Source organism: Drosophila eugracilis, unplaced genomic scaffold (genome assembly GCF_018153835.1).
Source record: "Drosophila eugracilis isolate 14026-0451.02 unplaced genomic scaffold, ASM1815383v1 contig_401, whole genome shotgun sequence".
In the NCBI taxonomy this organism is placed as follows: domain Eukaryota; kingdom Metazoa; phylum Arthropoda; class Insecta; order Diptera; family Drosophilidae; genus Drosophila; species Drosophila eugracilis.
The window spans coordinates 283,439-307,389 of record NW_024573263.1 but is presented as its reverse complement, the minus strand read 5'-3'; the positions used below and the strand labels follow the sequence as shown (position 1 = coordinate 307,389).

The window sequence follows — 23,951 nt, the reverse complement described above, 5'->3', positions numbered from 1 at the left end:
ACGTTTTAATGCTATTTTAGGAGTAAGAGTTCTAGTATTTAATATACTTTATGATATCAGCTTATTTAACTTTAAGTTTTATGTAGTATTCTTTACTATTCTAACATTAATTAGCACATTAAATCCTTAAAAATGCAAAATTGTTTTAGTACCTCTGCAAAATCTAAGATTACGAAACGATTTAAAAGGCCATAAAATCCTAAGTACTATTCTAGATTATAGACTAATCCAAAGTCGATGAATCTCACGTATTTAGATTACTTATTATCGTTTTTCTCATGATTCACAAAAGGCAACAAGAGTTACTAGAATGTATCATAAATCGGAAAGTGGTGATTGATTTAGTTTTAAGTTTTCTTTTCAGTGTGGTTCAACTTATTTAACCCTCCGGCAAGCCTTGGCTTCGGCTTCGGCTGAATTGGGTTGAGTCTAGTTGGGTGGGTCAGGCGTAGCCTATTTCCTGGCGCACTGCGTTGTGATTTGCATAACAAAATGTTGCACAATCATTGCGAAAGAGAGAGAGAAAGGGAGAGAGAGAAAGCTAGAGAGAGATAGAGTGAGTGGAAGGATCCAACTAGGCGGCACATACGTTTTCAAGTGCTGAATTCAGGGGGTTGGGGGAAAACAAGTGGGAAGGAGGCCATGGGCGGTGTCGCACAGCCTTGTACATTTGTCATTGTGAGCGTGCGTTTGTGTTTGGCAAGTGCTTGCTGAAAATTTATGGCACAACATTTGAGTGTGACACAATTTAACTTAATTCGTTAAGTCAAAAGCGTGTGAAATGTACAAGGGAAATTATTATTATTTTTTAAATTGCAGCCGTACATACTTCAAGCCGTGTCGGGTGTTCTATGGAATCTCTACAAATAATTTAATTTAAGCAGCTAACATTAAAATGTTCTTTTTGAAGGCCCATTAAATTTTATGACTAGCCAAAAATAGAACTTTAGATCTTTTTAGTTGATATTTGGGATTAGTTAGTTGAGAAAAAGAGAAAAGCTGATAAAGTAATTAGTATTTGCTAAGTCCCCATTCATTACTTTGTAATATTTAAAAATATGACTAATTTGTTTGTTTATAAATGGTTGTGGTTTATTAAAAAATTGACGGATATTAATAACCAGGAAGACCAATGACTTATGAAATATATTTTTAACAAATTACTAAACTTCGAAAAATAAAAACTTGCTGTTAAACGATAAGTATTGTTTATTGTTTTTAAGCTGACTGACTTTTAAATGTTATAAATGATAACCAATGACAGACAATTAGCTAATATTATTCAACTTTTACTTATTATTCGAAATACGTGATTATGGAGAAATGTTGTATTTCAATAATTGTAAAGATGAAAGCCGTAAAAAAAGCAAAGCTTACAGTTTAAATTTTCAGCAAACTTATCCCAAAATTGCCTTGGCATTTTAAACCAAATCAAATATTTGGAGAAGAAATTTAGTTCCATACTTGGCCATATATTTTATGTAAACAATTTGCAGTTAATTTGTTGGCATTTGCAATGCATCGTTATGCCGTTTTAACAACTCATATCTGGCATTCCCAAAAGCAATTTAAATTAATACAAAGTGCACACTCACCCCGACACTCACACAGCTATACACTGGGAGAAACTGAGCAGACAGCCACCCAACTACCACCCACTTTCGCAGTCGCAGTCAGTCGACGTCGCAGTCGACGTCGCAGTCCAAATGTCAGATTCAAGCAGCGCGCTCAATAAAATGATGCGTGCTTAAATGTTTTTTATTGCCGCTCGGCAGCAGCAACAAAAAAAAAGAAGAACAAAAAGAGACACGAAGATATTTGCCACACACACACACTCGCAAGTTTGCAAATTTCTCTCGCAACTTTCGAGAGAGAGTTCATAAATGTTGCCAGCAACATGTTGCCAAGGCGCCTGGCAAAATCACTTAAAGCGAAATAAAATAAATGGCAAAAGGCAACAACAACAGCAAAGCCAATTCAAACCGATGATGATGGGTGGTGGCCTAGGGAATGGGGATGGGTGTGAGGCAGGAAGAAGGCCAGATAGAGAGTGAGTGAGAGCAGGAATGTGTTGCTGGCTGATTTGGGGGACATATTCAAGCAGCGGAAGCAGCGCAGGCAAGCGGAAGAAGTTATTTCAATTGCCTTGCCTTCCAGCCCCAAATGCCGAGAAGAGAGAGAATGAGGAGAGGTGGCTAAAGCGAGTGTACACTGAGAAAAAAATATATTATATTTATGTTATATAACAAATATTTATGTTATAGCTTTGTGTTATAAATTTAAAAAAAAAATTTTTTAAAAACTTTAAAAGAAATCTTCATAAATGTTACATATCTATTCATGAACAGTAAAAACATATTAAATATCTATATTTAAATAAATTTCTTAGCCCTTGTTTTTCTGTGCGTACCTCCCGAAAAGAGTGCCCTGCCCTGTGGGCACGTTCAGTAGCTTAGTTGCCTGCAAGTGTGTGTATTAGTTACCTGGCACGCTTCTGCCAGGACCTCCATGGCTCCCTTGCCCCCTGCGATTCTCTACTCCCCCTCCCTTTGCTGCCCTTCAGTCGTGCGCTCTGTGGCAGGACCCAAGTGTCGAGTGCCAGGACGAGGGCTAATGGCATTTAAGTTTTGTTAGCTGGACTGCCATGGCACATGTGTCAAGTCAGGAGCGGTGGATGTGGATGTGGCTGGCGGATGGGAATGTGTGACAGAAAATATATTGGATGGAATGTTGAAGATGGCTAAAGGAGAGCTAAACTGAACCTTGTGGAGGAGCCATTGTAATCCTGACATTAATGCACTCAAGCTGATTTCTTCAAGTCCAATGGCTTTGGTCAAAACGAAAATGTTTTATTTCTAAGTATAAATACTAATGGTAATTTTATAACCCAAAAACCTATAGCTGTTATTATACTTTCTAAAAATAAACAAATTGTTTTTGAAAATTATTTAAGAATTTCCCAGATCTGAACCCTCTTTCTGAGAATTCGCCCCTGTTTGTTCTTGTATCGCATATGAACATTATTTCGTTCATCGAAAAGTCTACATTTTGGTCATTTTGGCAACTTTTTGCCAGCCATATTTGGCCTCGAGGCTTGCGAGATGGTTTTTGGTCCTGTCCATCCATCTATCCGACTGTCCTTCTTTGGCTTGCCAGCATTTTGTCTATTTTATTTCATTTTCATTTTATTGCATTGACAACAACGCAGCACACATTCCATAGAAGGGGCAGGGGTCACAGGACATCCTATGATGGAGAAGGGACACTGAGGTGTGTGTATGTGTGTGTGTGTGCAGGGGTGGCTGTCTTTTTTGTCTGTCGTTTTGTTGGAATTTTAACAAGCCACTCTCGAATCATCATCATCATCAGGGTCTGCTTCATTTGGCCCATGGCATCTTTCGTCAGAGTCTTTTGGTCGCCCTCATCTTTCCTCTCTTTTGGATCCGGTTCACTCAGAAAAAAGTTCTTAATTTGTGTATTAAAGACTTTACTTGATAACTAAGTTGAATTTATGAGTTAATATAGTCTTGGTCTTCATTCAAATTTGGTTTAAAAAAGTTTAAAATGATTCTTTAAAATTTAAAAAAGTCAGATTATAAAATTAATAGTTGTTCTTCTTAAAATATTAACTTCAAAGCATTTACACTTTCACTTAAGCCTACTTTATGTTTAAGAAAACAATTTTAAATTTTCACTTTTTTATCTAAAGTGTCATTGTTGTGCCTCTCTTCCTCAGCCTCCCCCAGCACTCTATCGTCCTCGTTCACGTTCGTCATCGTCTTTGCTTTCCAGCTTTTGGTTGGCTTTTCTTCGTCTCTGGGCAGTGTGTTAGTTTTGACGTTAACTGTGTGGCTGACTTTGTCCGCCCTGTTTTTTGTATCTTCACGCCCGTTCCGCCCCGTTGCCACCCACTTTTCCACCCAACCAACCATCCTCGTCTCCTCTTCCTATCCGTTATGCCTTGTCAGCATAATTTAATGTGCTATTCTGTACTGTTTTCTGCGAGCGTGTGTGTGTGTGTGAGAGTGGGTGCTGTCAACCTGGCAGCTAAAGTGTGTAATTCGTCATTCATATTTACCCCCTAAGAGCCACCCCTGCATTCGCAACAAACTTTGGCTTGTGCGTCATCATTTTGCTGCCTTGTAAACCTTATAAATTACGGGTTTTTATAGCCCGCATTTGGGCAAATAACCATATGAACACTCGGATATGAGCAATAAAATATGGAAAGCACAATTAGCAGACAAACTTTATAGACATTTAAGTTAATTAAGATTACCCAAGGAAACCCATGAGGAAAGATATTAATTAAAATCGCAAACTTTTCATTTGGAAAATGATTAAGGAAAATGATTTAAACTTCAATGAGTACTTAATTAGTGTTAGAATTAAATTATATGTACTAGTTACTAGTTAAGCACTCTTGTTTAAATGCTGTTGGTCTCTAACTAATACGAAAAAGTTTAGAAAAATGGAACTGCAATCAACGCCACAAGCCAGTTGAAAACTGTATGACCCCAGGGATTTTCTTGCGGGTGGGAGAAGCTGTAATATGCTGCTAATTGATTTTTATGAGGTGCTCTAATGAATGTCCTGGGCGGCCCATAATTGCCATGGTGAAAAACGAACAAAATATATATATATATATATATAGACATACCAACATCCCAAGCGCTCAGCCGGCTGGCATATTTCGTTAGGAAAGGAAAGTCTCTGAATATTTCATAAAGTTATGCGCTCGCTAATTAAATTGCCGCGACACACAGACACGTGAGGTGGATATATGTACAGGATACGATGGCAAACAGTTCACTATCGGCAGTCCTGGCAGGTGGAAAACACCACCCCTATCCCCATGCTAAGCAATTTTAAATGAATTTACATTAACCGTTGCCGCAGAGACTGGCTCGCGTTATTCCTTGGAAAGTTGTTCGTGCAACGAGAGCTTTAATTGTTTTAATTTGCTTGGCATTTCGGTCTCTATATATAGTATATCCTTGTATTTATATATATATACTCACATGAGTGCAATCCTTCTCTAGGATTCTCTAGGCCAAAACAACAATGTAAGTTAATAAAACAAACACACGCAAACTCTCTCTCTCTCTCTCTATATATATATATATAGAATGAGAACAAATTAAAATGAAATAAACTTTTACTTTTTCACTTCAAATTGGGTTAGCACTTTGACCGAGAGACAGACAATTGAATCACAGTCAAAAGTTAAAGTCGTAGAAAAACTTGACAACTCGAACGAAGGCAACGAAGGTTGGAATACTAAACGCAGGAATTTTTGATTATTTCAAGCCAATAATATTCCCCAATATATATGTATTTGGGCTATTATGATTGTCTGAGTATATGTGTGTGTGTGTGTGTTGTCAGCTATTTTGTGGGATTTTCCAAACTCCGTTTGCACAGCCATCTTGGGTCCAAATAACTTTGGAGACACGAGTGCCACGAAGGGAAGCCAACATGGCTGCTGCATAAATAAATCATAAAATGCTGAAAAACGATTGTCGAGAAAAATGTGTGTTTGGGTATGTGAAAAGTGGCAATTGTGAACTTTTCTTTGCAGAAGGGAGGGTGGTAGGTGGTTTTGACCGATTTCGATCCGAGCAATTGCAACGAAAGTTGCAATTTAGGATATGTTTTATTCAAGTGTTTTCGGGTTTGTTGTGGATTGGCTTATCCACAGAATTGTGTTTTCCCACACGGGTGAAAATAACTAGCTACGACTGTCAAATTGGATCACTAAACTGGCTGTTGAATCTATTATTTATTATTATGTAAAATAAATAGATTTCATATCTAAGGATGTCAGCTTTTATTGGTCAGGAGTAGAGTTTAGCATAGGAAATGAAATATGGTCAATAAAATCAAGTTTAAATGGATTAGATATTGATAGATAGAATATTGATTATAAATATTAAGTTTCTGTGTATTTAAGTTTTTTATTTTTGCAATAATGATTTAACTAATTTAGTAATTTACTTTATCTGTTTATTCCTCACTATTTTAACCTCAATTTATTACCATTTACTCAAAAGCAAACCATTTAAATAAGAGCTAATAAAGTAAACACCGCTTAATGGCAAGGGATAATGGCCATACACCCAACTCAAGGTGAATCACAGTCCCTCGTCAGTTAACATTACAGTTACTTTTGTGGGGAAATTCCAGCACATGCGAGTACCCTTCCAGCCACACCCACAATACAGCCGAACCGAAGGTAAATGGCAGCCATTCGGAGCCAAATCTGCCAAGAACACACAAACATTACGTAGCTATTTTGAGCGTAGCATTTAAGCTCTTCAATCTACAATTCCCCCGGCGACGTCTTAAACTTTTGCACTGCTTTCACTGGCATTTTGGCTTCTGTTTCTGTTCCTGCCTCTTGCTGCTGCTGTTGCTGCTGCTGTTGTTGATGTTATATTTATTTATTTTTATTGACAGCATTATATTTTATTTATTATATTGAATACATGTCATTGTGCTGCCACGACCAGTTCACTCGGGCCAACTTAAGTTTGGGCATCCAGTTTATTGGTGCTGGATGGAGGGGGAGCCGTTGCCACTGCCGGTGGCACGTTTTCAGCCGGCTGAGATGTGTGTTTGTGCCATTATTGTCAAGTCAGCATATAAAGCAGCCAACGAAGGGTGGCCCAAATCTCAAATACACACAAACAGGCACTGCAGAAAATTCTATCAATCAAGGGTTTGAGATTTTTGAAGATCCACTGGAAATTTTAATTTTTCAAATTTTATTTGTAAGAATTTTCTATAACTTTCTGACGAAAGAGTAGGTTTCTTTGCATATTTCTATAGTTATATTAATAATTCTTAAATTTGTAAAGTAATTGAACCAGTTTTTTCCAGTGTATCCATTCGTAGTTTGAACGGAAATCGTTATATAAATCAAAGACAGATTATAAATGCTGCGCAATTTTCAAGTTATTTTTACTAGAGGCGTCTGCGAGGGTTGTTCCACTGACGCTTTTTAGGGGTAACTGAAAAGGTTAGTGACAGTGAAGCCTGCGTTGAGTGACAGCTAGACGTGGACAACTGTTGAGTGGATACAGTATTAGGTGATTTGGGTGTCTTGCTGGTGCTCATTAGTGCGGAAGGGAGCATATCGAAACGAAATACACACACAAAATGAGTGAAAATGTCAGCTAATTATGTTTGCATTTTCTTGGTCATATAGAACTGCCGCTGAGCCGGAAGTGCCGGCAGGCTCATTTCCGTTTGAAATGTTTCCTGTCATAATTCGCCCTCGCTGGCCTTTCATTTTTGTGCTATTCTCATCTCTCTTTCTATTTCCACATCGATTTTTTTCGGCTGGAAGTGCTCCAAGAATAAGTCAAAACTTTGAGGCAATTTGCCTTTAAAGCTTTTTCCCGCCAAGGGTCCTTGAGTTTTCTTTTTTTTGGGGGAAGGAGAGAGTTGGGGAGTGAAAGGCGCTTGTCATGGCTTATTTCACTTGAACTTTGGGTCAGCAAAGTTGGCGTGCTCAAGCTTTATTTTTTAATTTGCTGCGGCATTTTATTCGCTAAACGTTTTCGGTTTTTTTTATGTTGGCCTGGCCATTAGACTGCCGCTCCTTTGTCCACACAAAAAATTGCCCAAAAAAAAGGAAAATGTTGAGGGGAAAAGAACTCGCCGCAATTAACTAACTGTCTATGATTGATGATCTTTTAAATGGGCGCGCGACAATGGCCCCTACTTCATCTCATTATTGCCATTATTATAATTCCCTCTTTTTGAAGCCGTCACAGACTAGGCCCAGTCCCGTCATTTGTTGGCCCAATCGCCGAAAGTGGGTCAAAGGTCGCCGAACTCGACTAATTGCCATCCAATTGGACCACATGTCCCGCTTATTGGATTCATTCTGATTGGATTGTATTGCTAGTTTGTTCTTAATTGTCAAACGAATGCAGGCGGGGAATTGAATGTTTTAAATTAATGTCCCCATTATTTGCCCATGTGCCATCGATTATTTATTCTGCAGTTGCCCAGCATTCAGTTCATCCATCAGTTTGTCAGTTTGTCAATCAATCAAACTTACTCTCTCTCTCTCTCTCTCTGCCGCACACATGAAGTATGCAAAAACTTTCAACAAACAAGTTGATGGAATGCGAAAAGTTTTCACATAATTTCAGTTCAATGGGAAAAATATTGAATCCATATTTCATATTAACTAATTGGTATTGCTAAGGAAATTGAGCTGTGAATAAAAACTTATCAAATTAAATATTTATAATTATTTTGAGATTGATAAAAGTTCTGCCTTGAAAGGCACTGCCTAATGGGTTGTTAAATTCTAATTGGGTTTGATTTCTTTAAAGGACTTCTTTGTCATGTTTTAGATTCACTAAACTTTTCGAACTGCAGAGTTTGAGCTGCGAACGGAGAATGTAACTAAAATTTGAATGCAACTAAGGTTTAGTACTGATTTATAAATCCAAAGCGTAGTACTAGATCATAGAATTGGATCGAGCTGAAACCTTTTGAGCCCTCGGATCGCGATGCGCTAAAAATCATTGATTTCGCACCTATTGATAAGGTCGACTTGTGGCAAGGAAAAAAATTTAATAAAATAACAAGCAAAGTGGCATTATTTAATGCCTTCCTTCCGCAAGTGCGCATTGAGAAATGATTTCTGTGAGTGCGCAATATTAAGTGAGTGGAAAAATTCTGTTGAGATTGGACTGATGGGGGGTGGTGTTGGTGGGCAAACCCATTAATTCTGGCCACTGCGAAATATGATAACTCTTCTGTCATCCAATATTTGGCATCTCTTCGAGGTGCGATCTCTCTCTCTCTCTCTCTCGATGGTCCCTGTCGACTGAAATATGAGTCAATTATACTTCCGTACGCATAAATTAATGATTAATTGCAAAATAAATTGACTTGCGTCACTTAATTACGTAGCGCAAGCGACACTGGAGAAAGCTGATAGTGAAGGGGGCGCGCAGTTGTCACGCCCCGTGCAAAAGCCTGTCAGTCGTCCGCCTGTCAACGCACTCGCACATTGACACTGATGAAAATAGTTGGGTAATTCGTTTTCAGATAAATATAATACAAGGATAAGGTAAAACTGATCTCCTTACCAAATTCGTTAGTAAAAAGGTATATAAAGCTTAGTTATTTCAATTTTGTAGAAAAGGATATAAATCGTTAACTCTTTAAATTTGCCTATCAACTTTATGAACTATAATATCTACCTGTAACTATACCCAAATTTTCCTCAGTATCCACCAAGCGAGACAAACACATGCACAGAACGGCAATTTCTGCTGTTGACATTCACAGTCAAACATGCTTAATTAATGCCAGCAACGTTGCCATCAGTCGCCGGTTCCCCCTCGCACATTTCTCGACATTTTCCCAGTAAATGAGAGCCGGCGCAGTATGACAACATTAATGCGAACATTAACAAAAACTGCTGGCGCTGCCTACTGTGTTCCCTGTATACCCTGTACCATCATTCCCTGCCCTTCAGATCTCAGATGCCAGATCTCAGCGCTTCCAGCTCCCAAAAATAAACAGTCGCAGGCATCATCATCATAATAATGATACATGGCCAAGTCGAAGTCGGAGCTCTCGAGTGAGTGGCCCGATGGTACTTCGACGCCGTTCGTCTGGCTGCCAGCTTTGCTCCTTGATGAGCAGTTTCCGATGAGGACGGCAATGGCGATGGCATCCCCAGCCATTCCAAATCCAATTCAGACTTTCCTTCATTGTCTGGCAAGACTCCCCATAATTAAGCACAATCGAATACAGTGGTTTAAGGGTGCCATTAACATATTCTTTCTATCCCAAAACAAATTTATTTTTCTTTAATGGTATGTAAGTAGTAGCCTCTTTTATGTACATTTTGCTATGTTTTAATAGATAAATAAGATTAAGGAATACTAATATATTTAAGGAACTACCAAACTATAAGATAAATCTGAAATACGATTAATTTTCCTAAGATAAATGATACGATCTGATATGATATGAAAAATAATCCACAATAATCTAAATATAAATATAAAATATTCCAAATGTTATAACAAATATTAGAAAAATACCTAATAAAACAACTTTTTGCGATTACAATACCTTAACCTTAATTTACCCAATTAACCCTTTGGTTCCAATGTTCTTGAGGCACAAAAATCAATAAAAACCTTGCCGAAATGGCTTTCGCACCATTCCAGTTTATCCGATTTTGCTGGCTGGATTGAAGGGAACTTCAGGGGGATCGGAATTGGAAGAGGAACTGGGGGACTGGCGAGCAATTAACGCGGAATTGATACGCACAGCTCGGAAGGCATTGAACCTTCTTTTCGTCCGTCCGGAACAGAAAGGCGCCCAGTCCGCCATTTAAGCGTTGGCATTAAGACGTAATTAAAACAACGCCAAATGGGGAGCAGAGGACCCAGATCCATCGTTTTCCATTGAAAGAAGTAGAAGGAGGGTGAAGGAAGCTGGGCAACAAGGAGTCAAAAGATTATTTGTATTTAATTTCAAGTACGCTGCCAGGAAGCCACTGTCGTTGCTTCACAGAGACAATTTTACTTTGCTCGCTCCTCGTACATAAAACTCAATTATAATTAAGCATTTAAGTGGAAATAAGCGAAGCTGCGAGCAAATGAAGCGAACTTCTTTGCTCCATGAGAACTTCACCATGAGTTCCACGGGTCACGATGACAAGGATGCCCCCAACCACTCTGCCCATTTTTATTAGTGGTAGCCAACAGGAGCGGCAGTAGAGGCAGCAGCACCCTAATTGCTAAGAGCGCCACTCAAAGTTTCGGCAGGATAAGGATGGTAACTCGAGCATGAGGCGGTATTTAATTATCGTTCATCGCTCATCGCTGCCCATTTGTTCGAGGGAGGTTTTATTGGGCGGTACACTGGGAATAATTTAGGGCAGGTACGGGTGCCAGAATATTAAAACTCGATCTCGAACTCATTACCTCTTAGTCAGAACAAAACTCCTTATAACATAATGAAACATTTCTTGCAGTTCTTCTACAAACTTTGACCTTCTTTATTATACTTAATTTTCCTATCTGTATCATATTTGTTCTCTACTATTTGCCAGGATATTATTACACAATCGCAGGTTGCCATGCCAGTGGATTAATTGTTACGTTAACTCATTTAATTTGCTTGCATAATGCAGTGCTGCAAGCAGAAGCGAAAAAGTAGCTCAATTAACGAAATCAATGATAGGGTCAAAGTATCATGGCCAACTATGTATACGTTCTGGTCAAATGGGTCAACTATTTGGTAGATATTTATTTTTAAAACCCTCTTATTGGGCCAGTTAAGTATGTAAATATGTACGACAACTGACAACTGGCCAGAATGCCAAAATGGTAAATGGTAAATGGAAAATGTGAAACGAAAATGGACGGTTCAGGGATGTGAAATTTTAATGAACTTTTAAACGTAATGAAAGTAATTTTCAAATTGCAAGCACACCGAAAGAGGCAAGTCGAGAAGGGCAAAAGACGAAGGTATATGCGGCTTAACTTATATTTTTTTTTTATTTTTACCCCAGTGAAATTCAATTGCGGCAGAAGTCGAGCGAGCGCTGGCAACTTTTGTGCGTCCTTCAGACAGGCCAAGCAAAACCGTATCCGAGCCCAGAAAAAACCACCGCCCTCCCGCCAGAAAACACCAACCAACACCATCCACCCAAAAACCCAAAACCCAGTGGGCCACTGGGCACTCGAAATGATTTCGAAATGGCATTGAATGTAGCATTTAATTTGTGCGCCACAAGCGGCGGCGATGAGGATGAAGTTGTCGGTGGTCCTTGGGCCAGGTCCGCTGGTCTGCTCATGCCTGCTATTTATAACTGTTTATTTGCCGTGTGCCATCTGAAGTACACTGGGAGAAAGGTAGTTTGAGTGCTACTGAATTATAAAATTAAAATCAGTTATCTTTATAAACCTTAAGGGATTATTATTTTACATTTATCATAGACTTGATTAGAATTTTTATTTTTTGCAACCAACATTGTTTTTCTCTAGACCCTTTTTATTACTGTTCATTAGGAATGGATAAAAATATGAATAATTTTCTTCTTCCCCCAATTATCTGCCATTGTCCTTGTTTTTTTCCGTGCAACTGCAGCTTTGGCTCTGTCTGCCACTGAAAGGGATTAATTAAACTGACAACTGACGTCTGTGGGTGGCCACCGCTCCCTGTGAGTCCGCTTCGTTTGCAAAGTCCACAGTCGACTGTCTTTGATGCCCGGAGTTCGGCATAATTAGTTAAATGTGCTTGGCCATAACAATGCGGAGTGCCAGCCAACTTGCCAGCCAGACACCCACCCGCAACTCTTTTTGGGGCCGAGCTGGCATTTATTTTAATTTAATATATCCTGCCATAAAGATCATCGCAAACGCTGATGAAGAGAGCCTCTAATTGCCAAAATATGTAATAATTAGCCCCGGCCAAAAATATTAAATAAAATTAATTAAGTGTACAGCAACAGTGGCGGCAGCGGCAACAAATCAGCCAAGGATACCCCAGCGACTGCTTACATTTATTTGCAGTTAGTCATTTTGGATGTGTTTGCCCCAAACATATGCATATATATACGAGTATGTATATATCTTCTATATCATTCCCCCATTTTACAGCTGTAACCATGCAAACTCGCATGCGAAAAAAGCTTCTGACGCTCATTTGCCAGCAATTAAGTGCACAGAAAGAGAGGGATACAGTCATTTCAAATGGCGCCATCTGAACTTTGTCGATATTTACAGTAAATACTGAATAAAAAGGTTTATTGGATAATGAAAGATATGGATTTGATATAATTATTTAATGGCAATATGATCGTTTTAAAAATTTACAAAATATTTTTGTTGGAATTTATTAAAAAAAAAAAAAAATATTTTATTTAAAAAGCAAAACTAAAATCAAATTCATTAGTAAATATATTATTTATTTCATTAAATTTGTTTTTCCCTTAAATAAAAAACGTTCTTCTTATTCGAGCGGGGACTGTACTTGTGCGCCCTCATCCCTGTAACGAAGCCAGAAGCTCGTGTGCGCGCGTGTGGGTATTTTAATTAGAAACTTGTACATTTTGCCTAATTTGACAAATTGTTTTAATATAGTGTGCAAACTTTTCGGCTACATAGTGGCGCAAATTAGTTTTTCTGTTGCCCGGGAAATTGGGTCGGCTGATGCTGATGATTGAAAAATCCATCCATTCGATGCGCCAACAACGAATGCGCTAAAAGTTATGCAACACTTTGCCAGATTCGTTAATCCCGGGGATTATTGAAACGTAGGGCTCGCCCATTAAAATGGTAATTTCATGCAACAAGAAAAACTTCCTGTCCAGATCCACAAGTTCAAATGTGTGCTCAGCGTTTTAATTATTTCAGATGTTGTTGGTAGTTGATTGAATGGTCTGGGAAAATATGTATTTGCGCAGCTAATTGACTGTTAGCCAGACCCCAAAGGAATTTGTAATATTTATGCCCTAACATGAAACAATTTGCAGTATTTTATCTTCACTTTTTTGGATTGGTTTTTTTTTAAAACGAAATGCTTTTTGTTCCCATTTCCGGATATTTATAAATTCGTATATTTATCAAGTATTTAACCCAATATCGTGCCGTATATTAATTGCAGTTTTTGATGATTTTTCCTTCATGATTTGCTTTTCCCCATTTGCAACCCAATTCATCATCAAACGGATTATTTTTGGCCATGGCAAAATAAACAAGTGATTTGTGAGATTTTCGCTTGCACACATTTTACTTTATAGTTTTTGGGCTTTTGTTTACAATAGTTCTTGCTACTCTTGGAAGTGGAAATATATTAGTCAATTAAAGCAATTGCCAGAATGTAAACTAGAAAATGTGAAAGGAAATTTGATTGTCATTCCGAAAATTTAAATTTAATTCGAGAGAAAAGCCTTTGATTTCGAAAGATTAGATGTACGTTTGGCCAAATGACATTTTACCAAATTAAAAAGCTAATAAACTTATAAAATTTGTAAATACTATGGAAAGTATGTAGACCTTAGTTTAGGATTAATCTTCAGGCTCTGTTTCTTCTTCGATGGTTAACCTGTTGAAGAGTTCATTAAGTTGATCCTTTTTCTGAGCCATGGCCAAAGCACGTGGAAAGCGTTCTGCCCAAGCTTCTGGATGAGATCTGACCAGTACCTTAAGTGAAACTTCCACAGAATTTCTGATATCCTTTTCCGGACTTTCATGATAGAGTAACATCAGATCCATGGCACGTTTAACGAAAGCATCCCAGACTTCCTTCTCATGTTCTGCTTCCGTCTCGGAATCACTGAACTTGGGCTTCAGTTTACCCACAGCCAAAGCAGCCAGGACACGGATACCAGCCGAAGGATCATCCATGCGCTGCATAGTGGCATAAGCCAATGGCTTCAAGTCCTCCACGGACATATCACGGAAGTAAACTACCGCCTTAATGGCATAATGACGAGTTGTGACGTTACGATCTTCCAGTAAACCTGGCATATGTTTGGCCAAAGAGGGCAGAACTTCTGCAGACTCAGACTCAGCACCCTGAGCCAAAGCACATAGTGTAGCCATGGCCAGAGATCTCATGGCCTCGGCATTAGAGCCAGCTTTCCAGGTCAAATAGGGTTCCACAATTTGCGAAACAAACTCACTTAATATCTGAGTGCTACGCTCACGTTCGACGTTCATAGTTTTTGACCAAAAGAGCGTTGCCACCGAAAGACTACTGAAGATTTTCACTTGAGCACTATCGCAGCAATGCTCAAAGACCAGCTTAACTTTCTCCATAAGATCAGCAAAATATGTATCTCGAATTAAGGCCATATTTATCAAACCATCTAGCATCATAACAGGCTCTGAATTTTCTTCCAAAGCTGCATCCAGATTCTCCACATCCTTCAGGGCCAAATGGAACCAACGTTCGTGAATTTTAGCAATCGTAGTTTTTTCAAGATCCACAATTCTTTCGATCAACATTTGACCGCGGTTAACATCTTCATTTCCATTACTGTTAATGGAATATGATAGGGCCATAACCTTAAAGGCAGTTACGTAGACCGATTCATAGAGTTCCATCAGCTCATCGTATCCCGCATCTATTTGCAGCGATTTATCTATTATGGTATCCAATAGTTTTAGTATATAAAGTTGGAAAGTTGGTTTTAATGTATGAGAGTAATCGGTGGTGCGAAGAAGCTTTGCCAATTTCAGCAGTTGATCATATGTGCCACCCAAGGCAGAGGTAAACATGTGGTAAAAACATCTCATATAGGACTCACGAGCAAACCGTTCCAGACCATCGAAACCATGATCAATCCAGGCATCGTAGGACAAGAGGCGACCCATTAAGTCAGCCACCTTAGCAGCTTCGGCACTAACCTCTGCCACAGGATCGATACAGGCATGGGCCAAATCACCGTAGATTTCAAAGAACTTGGCCGTCATGGCAGCCTCAGCATGTAAAACAAATTGGTATAAAAGCTTTAAAGCATGAAGACGAACATTATCCTTCCAGTCACTAGTTTCTCGAGTGATAAGTGACAATAATCTGAGAGAACGTTGCACCAACGCTCGGCATCCTATAGTTGGACGCTTTACATTTTCTGGATAATTTTCTGCCGGCAGATCGCTGATTTCCTGTTTCGTCAACTCGGCTTCATTTTCATTGAAATACAGTTTGCCACACTCTACCCACTGTGGGTAGATGTGATTCAGAACCTCGGGGGATTCATCTTTCAGACAGCAAAGAACCAATGGTAAAATTCTCTCGAAGAAGGAATAACGATCCAAAAGCTCCATTAACATAAGTATACCCATCTGTCCAACTTCTCGCCGAACCAAAGGCATTGTGTCCATTAGAAGGGGGGATACCTCATTGAAAAGCCGCCTCATTCCTTCACCACTGGCGTCCATGTGCAGACTAAGTCTGCCGATGGCCTCAACAGCTGATATTCTGGCCTGAGCATGCTTGTGATTCAACATGCCATATAGAGCTACCAGTAGTGAATCTATATGGGGACGCAGTTCAAGGGATTCTGCCACACGGGCGAGATTAACTAAGGTTGTGCATCCTTCACGCTGAACCACGGGATACTCATCTTTGATTGACTTGATTAGGATCTTGACCACCAGTGGATAGCATTCCCTGAAGACGCCAACATTTCCCATCTTGGCATATTGGCATACCATCAAATTTAGTTGACTTATGTACTGCAGACGAATTTCCTCGCTAGGCTCCACGGTCTCAGCCTGTCCCATACGCTCTGCCAATGTCGACACAACATTCATTAGGTGGAAATCCATGGGCGGTAGTATGCCTAGAAAAGCATTTACCGCTTGAACGGCATGATCGCGAACGCTTTCGAAACGATCGTGATAGGATTTCAATAGATGCAGGTAAAGTTCATCAAAAATATCAGCCAATCTTTCCGTGCTCACGCTCTTCGGGGAGTCTTTTATCTTGTCACGGAGGTCACCCAAAACGGTGGTTTTTTGTCGCCTGTCGGTGCCCTGTAAGTCCTCACAAATCTTCTGGGTGTCAATCTCGAAGTCCATGGTGAAAATATTGTTTTAAAATAAATCAATTTTTTCTTAATAAGTTAGTTATTTCTCTGCCTGTGGTATTCTTCCTACTTGTAGACCTCTTTTAGGTTTTTTTAAAGTTGTTCTTTTATCAAACAATGTGTATCTCTGAAGGCTATTTATTTTTTAATTTGAATTTATCAGCTTGTTTTTGAAGATTTGAAATATTGACTTCCGTTTCTAGATATTCATGGCTGTAGGTGTTGATGATTTATTTTTCAATACAAAGATACTTTCACAGATGATTTTTAAAACTTTACCGCTCCACAATTCCAAAGATACTTTTTTGCCGGTTGCTTACGAGCTGCGTGCGTTTTCAGTTAGTTGCTCTCTCTCAGCTTTTCTAAACTGCAAAACGAGAATGTTGAAACGTTACTAAAACAACAAACACACCGGTTGCTATGACTACTCAAAAGATAACGTAGTTATTGTACTTTTCCTACATTTATTTTTGTTTATTTCGCCTAAACAGTAATTTCACGTCAACTTGCCACAAACAAAATGCCAAACTGATCAGCTGTTTTTTGTTTTCCGAAAAAAGTGCTGTAAAATGTGACAGAAAAGTGCTGGTAAGCTTTGTTATGGCGCGAATTTTTAAAAAAGCTTTTGGGTGTTGTCTTTTTTTTTTTTTAACCGGCTGTCGTTTATTTGCCAAGCTAATTAACCCGGGCCATAAATGAAATTTCTGTGGAAAAGAGCAAAAGGTAGGAAGGCAGCCAGGCAGCAATTTAAGCGGCTGTCTTTTTATGAGTTCGACTCTGGGCGGCGATCCATAAAATAAAAGTTTTCTGTACCGCCCGTGGCTCATTTGGGCCTTATCTTCGAAGCGGGCTATCTAATTGCGTTGTCGTTCCTTATCAACATCAGTCCAACAGAACGACAATATCTAAGATTGATTGCCGGCACAATAGTTTACTCAGCAACAAACCGACCAACCGACTGACTGACTGATGGTAGAAAATCACATAAAACGTCTATTTTTATCGCAACTTAATTGCATTTGTGGGTCACCAAAATTAGGGTTATAATGAGCAAACATAACAAAAAAAAAATTAGGGATTGATCGCAGATAACCAGAAAAATGGCAGTATCGATATCGGATCATATTATAATTAACCAAGTTGGGCGATTGATACCAATTTGGGCAATCTCGTGGGAAGATCGATCTTTTGAAATATTTGATTACAGTGAATTTGTATAATCGAAAGCGGAGGTTTTATTATTATTTAAAATAAACAACTATTTAAATTACAGATGTCATTCTGTGATGGCAAACATTTTGTTTACAAATTTATTATTACCGAGAATTAGTTGTTTTGATGAGGTAATATTTCTGAATTTATTAAAACATAGTTGATTGTGTTATCAAGGTGTTTAGTGTTTTACACTTATTTTCAAACTAAATAAGTAATCTTACTTAATTTAAGCGATTTAGATTATTAAAAATCATGTTTTTGTTTCAATTATTTTTCCTGTAACCTCTTTTCCAACCTCTCAATTTAAAGGTCAAAAATTTATTGAAAAGGAAAGAAACTTTGGCCCAGATGTCATTTATATTATTTCAATGTTATGATAAGATAAAAAGGTTTCTCAACCCTTTAATTCAAAAATCTTTCGCACTGTGGGAATTTTGAAGACCTACCATTTTTAACTCGTTATGAAACCGAAAATTACGGAATGTTGCTGTGGATATTAATCCATTAGATTTTGAAGTATAGAGACTGACTGCCTATCCCGATGTTGATCTTTCCATTTGAATTTCATTTAATGCCCGTGAGCGTGGAGTATTGATACCCATAATCGTAGGGAGGAAGGGTATATTGTTTTCATCGAATGGTGTTTAACATGAAGAGGGAAGAAAACTGGCTTTCTGCTGCGAGTTAATTCATTTCGGAAGTAATGGGTGTATGATAATTGCTGCGCATTTTCTTTTTGTTTTCCCTCTGAGCTTAAAATGCTCTCCCACATTACCAGTTCTCTAGTTGTCATTCTTAATTAGTTGCACTCTTAAATGTTTTTGGGTTAAAGAACGTTAAAAAGTGTTAAAAGTAAAGGGCATTCCATAGTCGAGACCCTCAATACTGTCATATCTTCTTGTTTTTCTTGTTTTTATTCAATTTCCCTTTCGTTATCCCATCATCTGTAGGGTTGCCGGCTAGATTGGCGTGCCCAGTTTTCGCTGGGCATATTTTATGAACGTTTCTCTTGCACTCTCCTACCTACTGTCAAAAATTGTTGTTGTCATTTTTATTGAAAGCCAGCGCGCGGATACTGCAGATACATCGGGGCAAACACACATATACTCGTATATAGAGATACAGATACAATGGCGAACTCATAAGTTTTTGCTGCTCCCATTTGTGTGCACAATTCGATTCCATACCTTTTTGTGTGCGACGGCAGGCGGCACACGCTCCAAAGCAATTAAGCGCATGAATCAGGTTCGTTCGGTTTTTCAGGGCAGGGCAATGTATCTGAGTATCTCGGTATATGAGTGTATCTCTGTAGCTGTATCTGTAAGAGCGGCATGCGTTTTTTATGGGCAACAGACACCGGCACAATAAACTTAATTGATATGAAATGAAGTCATTTGGCAAAATCACTGGGAGAGTAATGGACCGCGCTCATTCAATTTGATTTGATGTCGGCCAGTTCAGCTCGACAACAAAGTTATACATACATATATATTGTGCAAATTTATATATATATAATATATATATAGATATTTTATTTTTATTGGCTTTTCGAAAGCAATTGAGCATATGCGGTATTTACATACATCTGCATATGCATCATGTGCCTGTGCATGTGCGTTTTTGCTGGCCAAAAGAGCGTTTTCAATTAAAAGTTACATTTTTTTCCCCCATAGCGCCGGCAAAGTACGGAAGCCGTCTGAACTGGTCTCACCAGTAGTTGCAGTTGTTTTTGTTGTTGATGTTGTATCTCTATAAGTCTGCAGATAAAGCCAAAAAGCAAGCAACTTGGCTCATAATGGTAATAATTATTAATTAGATGCATATATATCGGCAAAACTAGCTGGCGGTCCAATTTGCCCCGCTGTGCGAGCCACTTAAATGGACTTGTTACTCAGCTCTATGGAGAGTTGAATGCAAAATGCAAATTTGCCAATTGATATTGATTGAATTGCAAGCTGCACTGGCCTGGCTAATTAGTTTTATTTTTTTCCCATTTTTTTTCCTTTTTTTTTGCATTCTGTCCGCTTAAGTGAATGACAACCAAACGCGTCACTTACTTCGGACGACGGACTTGTACTCGATTGAGTCGATTTCTCAGAATCGCTGATTAGAAATGTTTCTAATGGCTTGACTTTTGTCGCACTTTTGTGCCACATGGAGCTTTGCAGTAGGGTCCTCTTCTTGGCTTCCCCTCTCTCTAAAAAAATATATATATACATTTAGGTTTGTAGGCACCTCCATCCGGACCCCAGTTGGCAGTTCATATTAATGTGCGCCGTTTAATTGCGTGACTCATCAGCTATAATCGCCGTCTGCCGTCGTCGTCGTCGTGAATCGAGCTGGTTTGCTTATTTGCCGGAGCTGTCTGTTAGGTACTGTTGTACTGGTGTACTTGTAAGTCCACTTTGAGACCCAGGAGGGGATCGGATTGAATCCCGGAGACTGGCTCTTTGAGCTCCAGCCGCTCGGCTTCTGCTCTTTGAGTTGTGTGATTAAGAAAGCTCCGGCTCGTAATTAATAAATAACTGAACTGGCAGGCAAATGAGGTTCTCAAATGCCAAATTGATATTGATCACTTAAGGAGGATCAATGCTCTAGTTTCAGATTTATGTTAATGATTTTTGTATATATATGTATATTTTATATATTAACATTACTTAATATGTTGGTCAAGTTACTAACTGTAGCTAATCATTATGTAAAGAACTTTTATAAGCTAACAAAATATTAATTTCCTAAAGATTACATCTTTTATTGTTGAAACAATTTCCTTCACATATTGAATTGAAATTGGTGATTAAGCATATCAAAAATGTATAGATCCGATTAATGGCCTATAGACCCATTTGTTTATGCATTCTGTTTTCAATATGGCCATTGCATTGTTTTCATTATTTGTTTATTCTCGTGTTATTAGCGTGAAAAATGCAGGCAGCCTGAGTGTGATTGTAATGAGAGCTACAAATGCTTTTCTGTTTTTATGCATATAATTTTTCCTATTTACATTTTTGCGTAATCGCCGCGAGACCCATTCAAATGCCAAATGGAATTGAGCCCGTGTTCTGTTTGTGCAGTCGCATAGTTTCCACTATATATATATATATATAGATCCAGACTGACCAGTTCCAGTTCCAGGCTATTTCATGCCATGGCAATCCATTCATTCATCGCGTCAAGTGTCAGGCCGTCTGTCAGTCAATCAGAAAAACGGTTTGAGTAACAATTTAATTAATTTCAGTACGAAATGTGAACCTGTTGTGCCACAGATATTAGATACCATACATACACACACACACACATACTCGTTCATAATTCTGTGGCTCTGAATGAAATTGCCTTTTAATTATGCCTAATAGTCGTGACATGACTCAATTAAATGCCATATTCGGACCATGACTGGTACAATTTTGGACTGAAACTGAACTTTATCCCATTCTGCTAGATATCAGAGATTCAGAACTCTTCCAAAGGGAGAAAGCTCGTTTAGCACTCTTATTAGTTTTTGTTATCTCTCATGGTATGGTAATTAACACAAACACTGACACAGGCTAAGTATGTATTGTGTATCTGTGTAGGGAATCGTGTTGTATGGTAAGCTGAATACATAACCATAAGTGTGGTACTCAAAGATCAAGTGATTTTTGGAAACTTGGAAGTTAGGAAGTGGGGGTTTAAGCTGGTGTTAGCCTTGTTAAGGCAATGGTTAGGCAGGGTTACATTTCTTTTCAAATAACGTTTATTTTGTTTGCAGATTTTCGGTACCAATTGATTATCTATCTACCTAAAAACCCATAAATCGTCCCTTGTTTACTTACAAATAAATGCACAGTCATTGATAATTCGGTTTCTTTTTGCGTTATTATGTGTCCCGGTAATCATTTGTTTACATTCCGTATAGTTGCGGCAATTGACAGTGCAATGTTTCCCCCGATTGCGATTACTAAAACTGGTAATAAATGGCAGAGTGCTGAGCCAGGGCATATGTATGTTCAATCGAAAATGGGCTTGGGAAAGGGAATGGGAATGGTAATGGTAATGGAACCCGAATAAATACGAATTTTCAGCATACGAATTTTAAGCGTCGTCATCAATACAGTACAGTATAGAACAGGAAAACACACAAAAATCAACAACATTTACAAGAGCTGGCGAAAAGCGGCGGCATCATCATGAAATTGAAATTAATTATATGTCAACAACGTGATTACAGAGAAATTTAACTAATTTGATGTGGCTGATTTATACAGAGCTAAATGGGTTGATAAGATAAGATTTTAAGTAATTTATCGTGTTTCGATGGTCAATTAATTTTGAATCGAATGTTTGACTTTCTATTTGCACTGATATTTATTTGAAAGCAAAAAAAAAAAAAATAAGAAATACAAACTAATAACTGTGGAAATTTTTAGAGAAGGCTTAATTTATAAAATAGATACCTGGTTGTTATCTCATGTAAAATGTTTACTTTTTATTTTATGACACTTTTGATAAGCAGATCCCCATTAATATTTTAGACGTGTCATGACGATATCAATGTTTAAATGATTGACAAGGAAAATATATATTTATTAGGTTGCTTTTAATGGAAGTTTTTGAGCAAAAAATAGGAAAGAACTTTGTAAAGTAACTGGAAAATATTCAGTTTGCATTTTTATATGGGTTTTAATAAGATAAGAAGATACTATCGTATTTCATTATTCATAATGTATTAATAGATATATAAAAAATTACATAAAATGTCTAATATTTTTGATCTAATTATTTTTAAATATTTTAATTACTTTTACAACCTTTTGCTGCATTAGAAAGTATTAAAAAGTGGCATAGCTTGCATTTTGTAATTGAGATTAATTCTTAGGTCAAGGGTTGATAGCTGACTATACGGTGATTCCCTTGAATCTGCTTTGCCTTAGCCCTAGCCCTTTAGTACTTAGTACCTGAAAATAGTTTAAATAACACACGCCTAATATGTGCACTGATTAGGATCTGTAAAAAACAAATTAAATTTTTCACACTGTTTGACTTGGGCCTGACATTGGAAATTCCCCGAAAAGTTATTTCAATAAATTAACAAGATTTGAGGAAAATATATTTAAATTAAAGATTATCGGCTGCTTACAACGTTGCTTACCTGTAAGAGGGCCACTCGGGCGGTTGTTGATTGTATCCGAAAGATTCAAGGTGGGTGAAAATCCAATTAAACGATTTGACTCCCTTGGCTTGTATTGTGGTTGGGTTAACGCTTTTTATGGGTGAACTATTTATAGTTTGGGTTTCAAAGGTCACCTTAGGTGTGGGTGGCGCTGCTTCAGTTTAATTTCTTTTGGTTTCCTTTTGTTTTCACTGTTTTGTTGTTATCCTTTTTGCCGCTCACTTTTTACCCGCTGACGCTTTACATGGCTCGTTGGTTTCGCTGCTGATTATAATCCTTAATTAGTCTAACGAGTTGCAAATTAATCCACTTTCCCTAATTAAATTGCCTTTGCCGCGGAAAAAAAAGAAACACAAAACGCAACTGCCAATGGCGGTGTCATTTAAAAAACAACAAAAAAAAAAGAAATGTATAAAAAATTGATAAATGAAAGAAAAAGGAACAAAAAGAGAAGGGGGCGGTAGGGAGGTAAATGTAATTAATTCATTAGCCTGCCAATTGACAATTATTGATTATTGTTTTGCCTTTGCGTTTGCGAATTAATTTTAATGTATTTTGGCTGGCTGTTTTTGAGTTTAGCTGCACAATTTGTTATTGCCCGCACGTCGTTCATTTATTTAATTTTTAATTATTTTGAAATGCGTTCTGGTTTCATAATTGGCAGCCCATTGTCTTTTCCATCTCGTTCTCGCTGCATGTTTTATGCCTTTGCAATTTAATTAAATTTATTTGTATCCATTTATTTATTGTGAAACAATATGCAAAAGCCGAATCGCAACCCTGTTTTTGGTTCATTTGTCTTTGGCCATTTGCCTCGTTAAAATATTGAAAATGTGGCGAAATTTTTGTAAATTGGCAAATGCGCTTAACAATTGCATTTAGCCAAGGCACTTAATTTGTAACGAGAAAATCTGCTGGCGATATTTTTAAATCTCTCTTTAATTACAATGATTTTCATGAGCAGTTTTCATGAATACTTTGTATATATTTAAA

General features: G+C 38.0%; 2 protein-coding genes across 3 annotated transcripts in view; both read right to left on the bottom strand.

The window, feature by feature from the left end:
• The window catches only part of LOC108111668 (homeobox protein abdominal-B), a 40,922-nt gene extending 17,881 nt beyond the window's left edge, over positions 1–23,041 (bottom strand). Inside the window, exon 1 of the mRNA XM_041818871.1 lies at positions 22,938–23,041. The gene's annotated coding sequence lies outside the window, so the exon portion shown is untranslated. The remainder of the gene's footprint in view (positions 1–22,937) is intronic.
• Positions 12,941–23,020, bottom strand: LOC108111667 (dynein assembly factor 5, axonemal). 2 transcript variants are annotated; one of them, XM_041818869.1, is made up of 3 exons: positions 22,938–23,020; positions 16,871–16,958; positions 12,941–16,804 (listed from the first exon to the last, which is right to left on the bottom strand). In XM_041818869.1, the coding sequence occupies exon 3, from the start codon at positions 16,581–16,583 to the stop codon at positions 14,064–14,066; it is 2,520 nt and encodes an 839-aa protein (XP_041674803.1). In that variant the 5' UTR covers positions 16,584–16,804; positions 16,871–16,958; positions 22,938–23,020; the 3' UTR covers positions 12,941–14,063. The 2 variants fall into 2 exon arrangements, with proteins under 2 accessions (XP_041674803.1, XP_041674804.1); XM_041818870.1 differs by lacking the exon at positions 22,938–23,020 and adding an exon at positions 17,054–17,168.
• Positions 23,042–23,951: the final 910 nt, after the last annotated feature.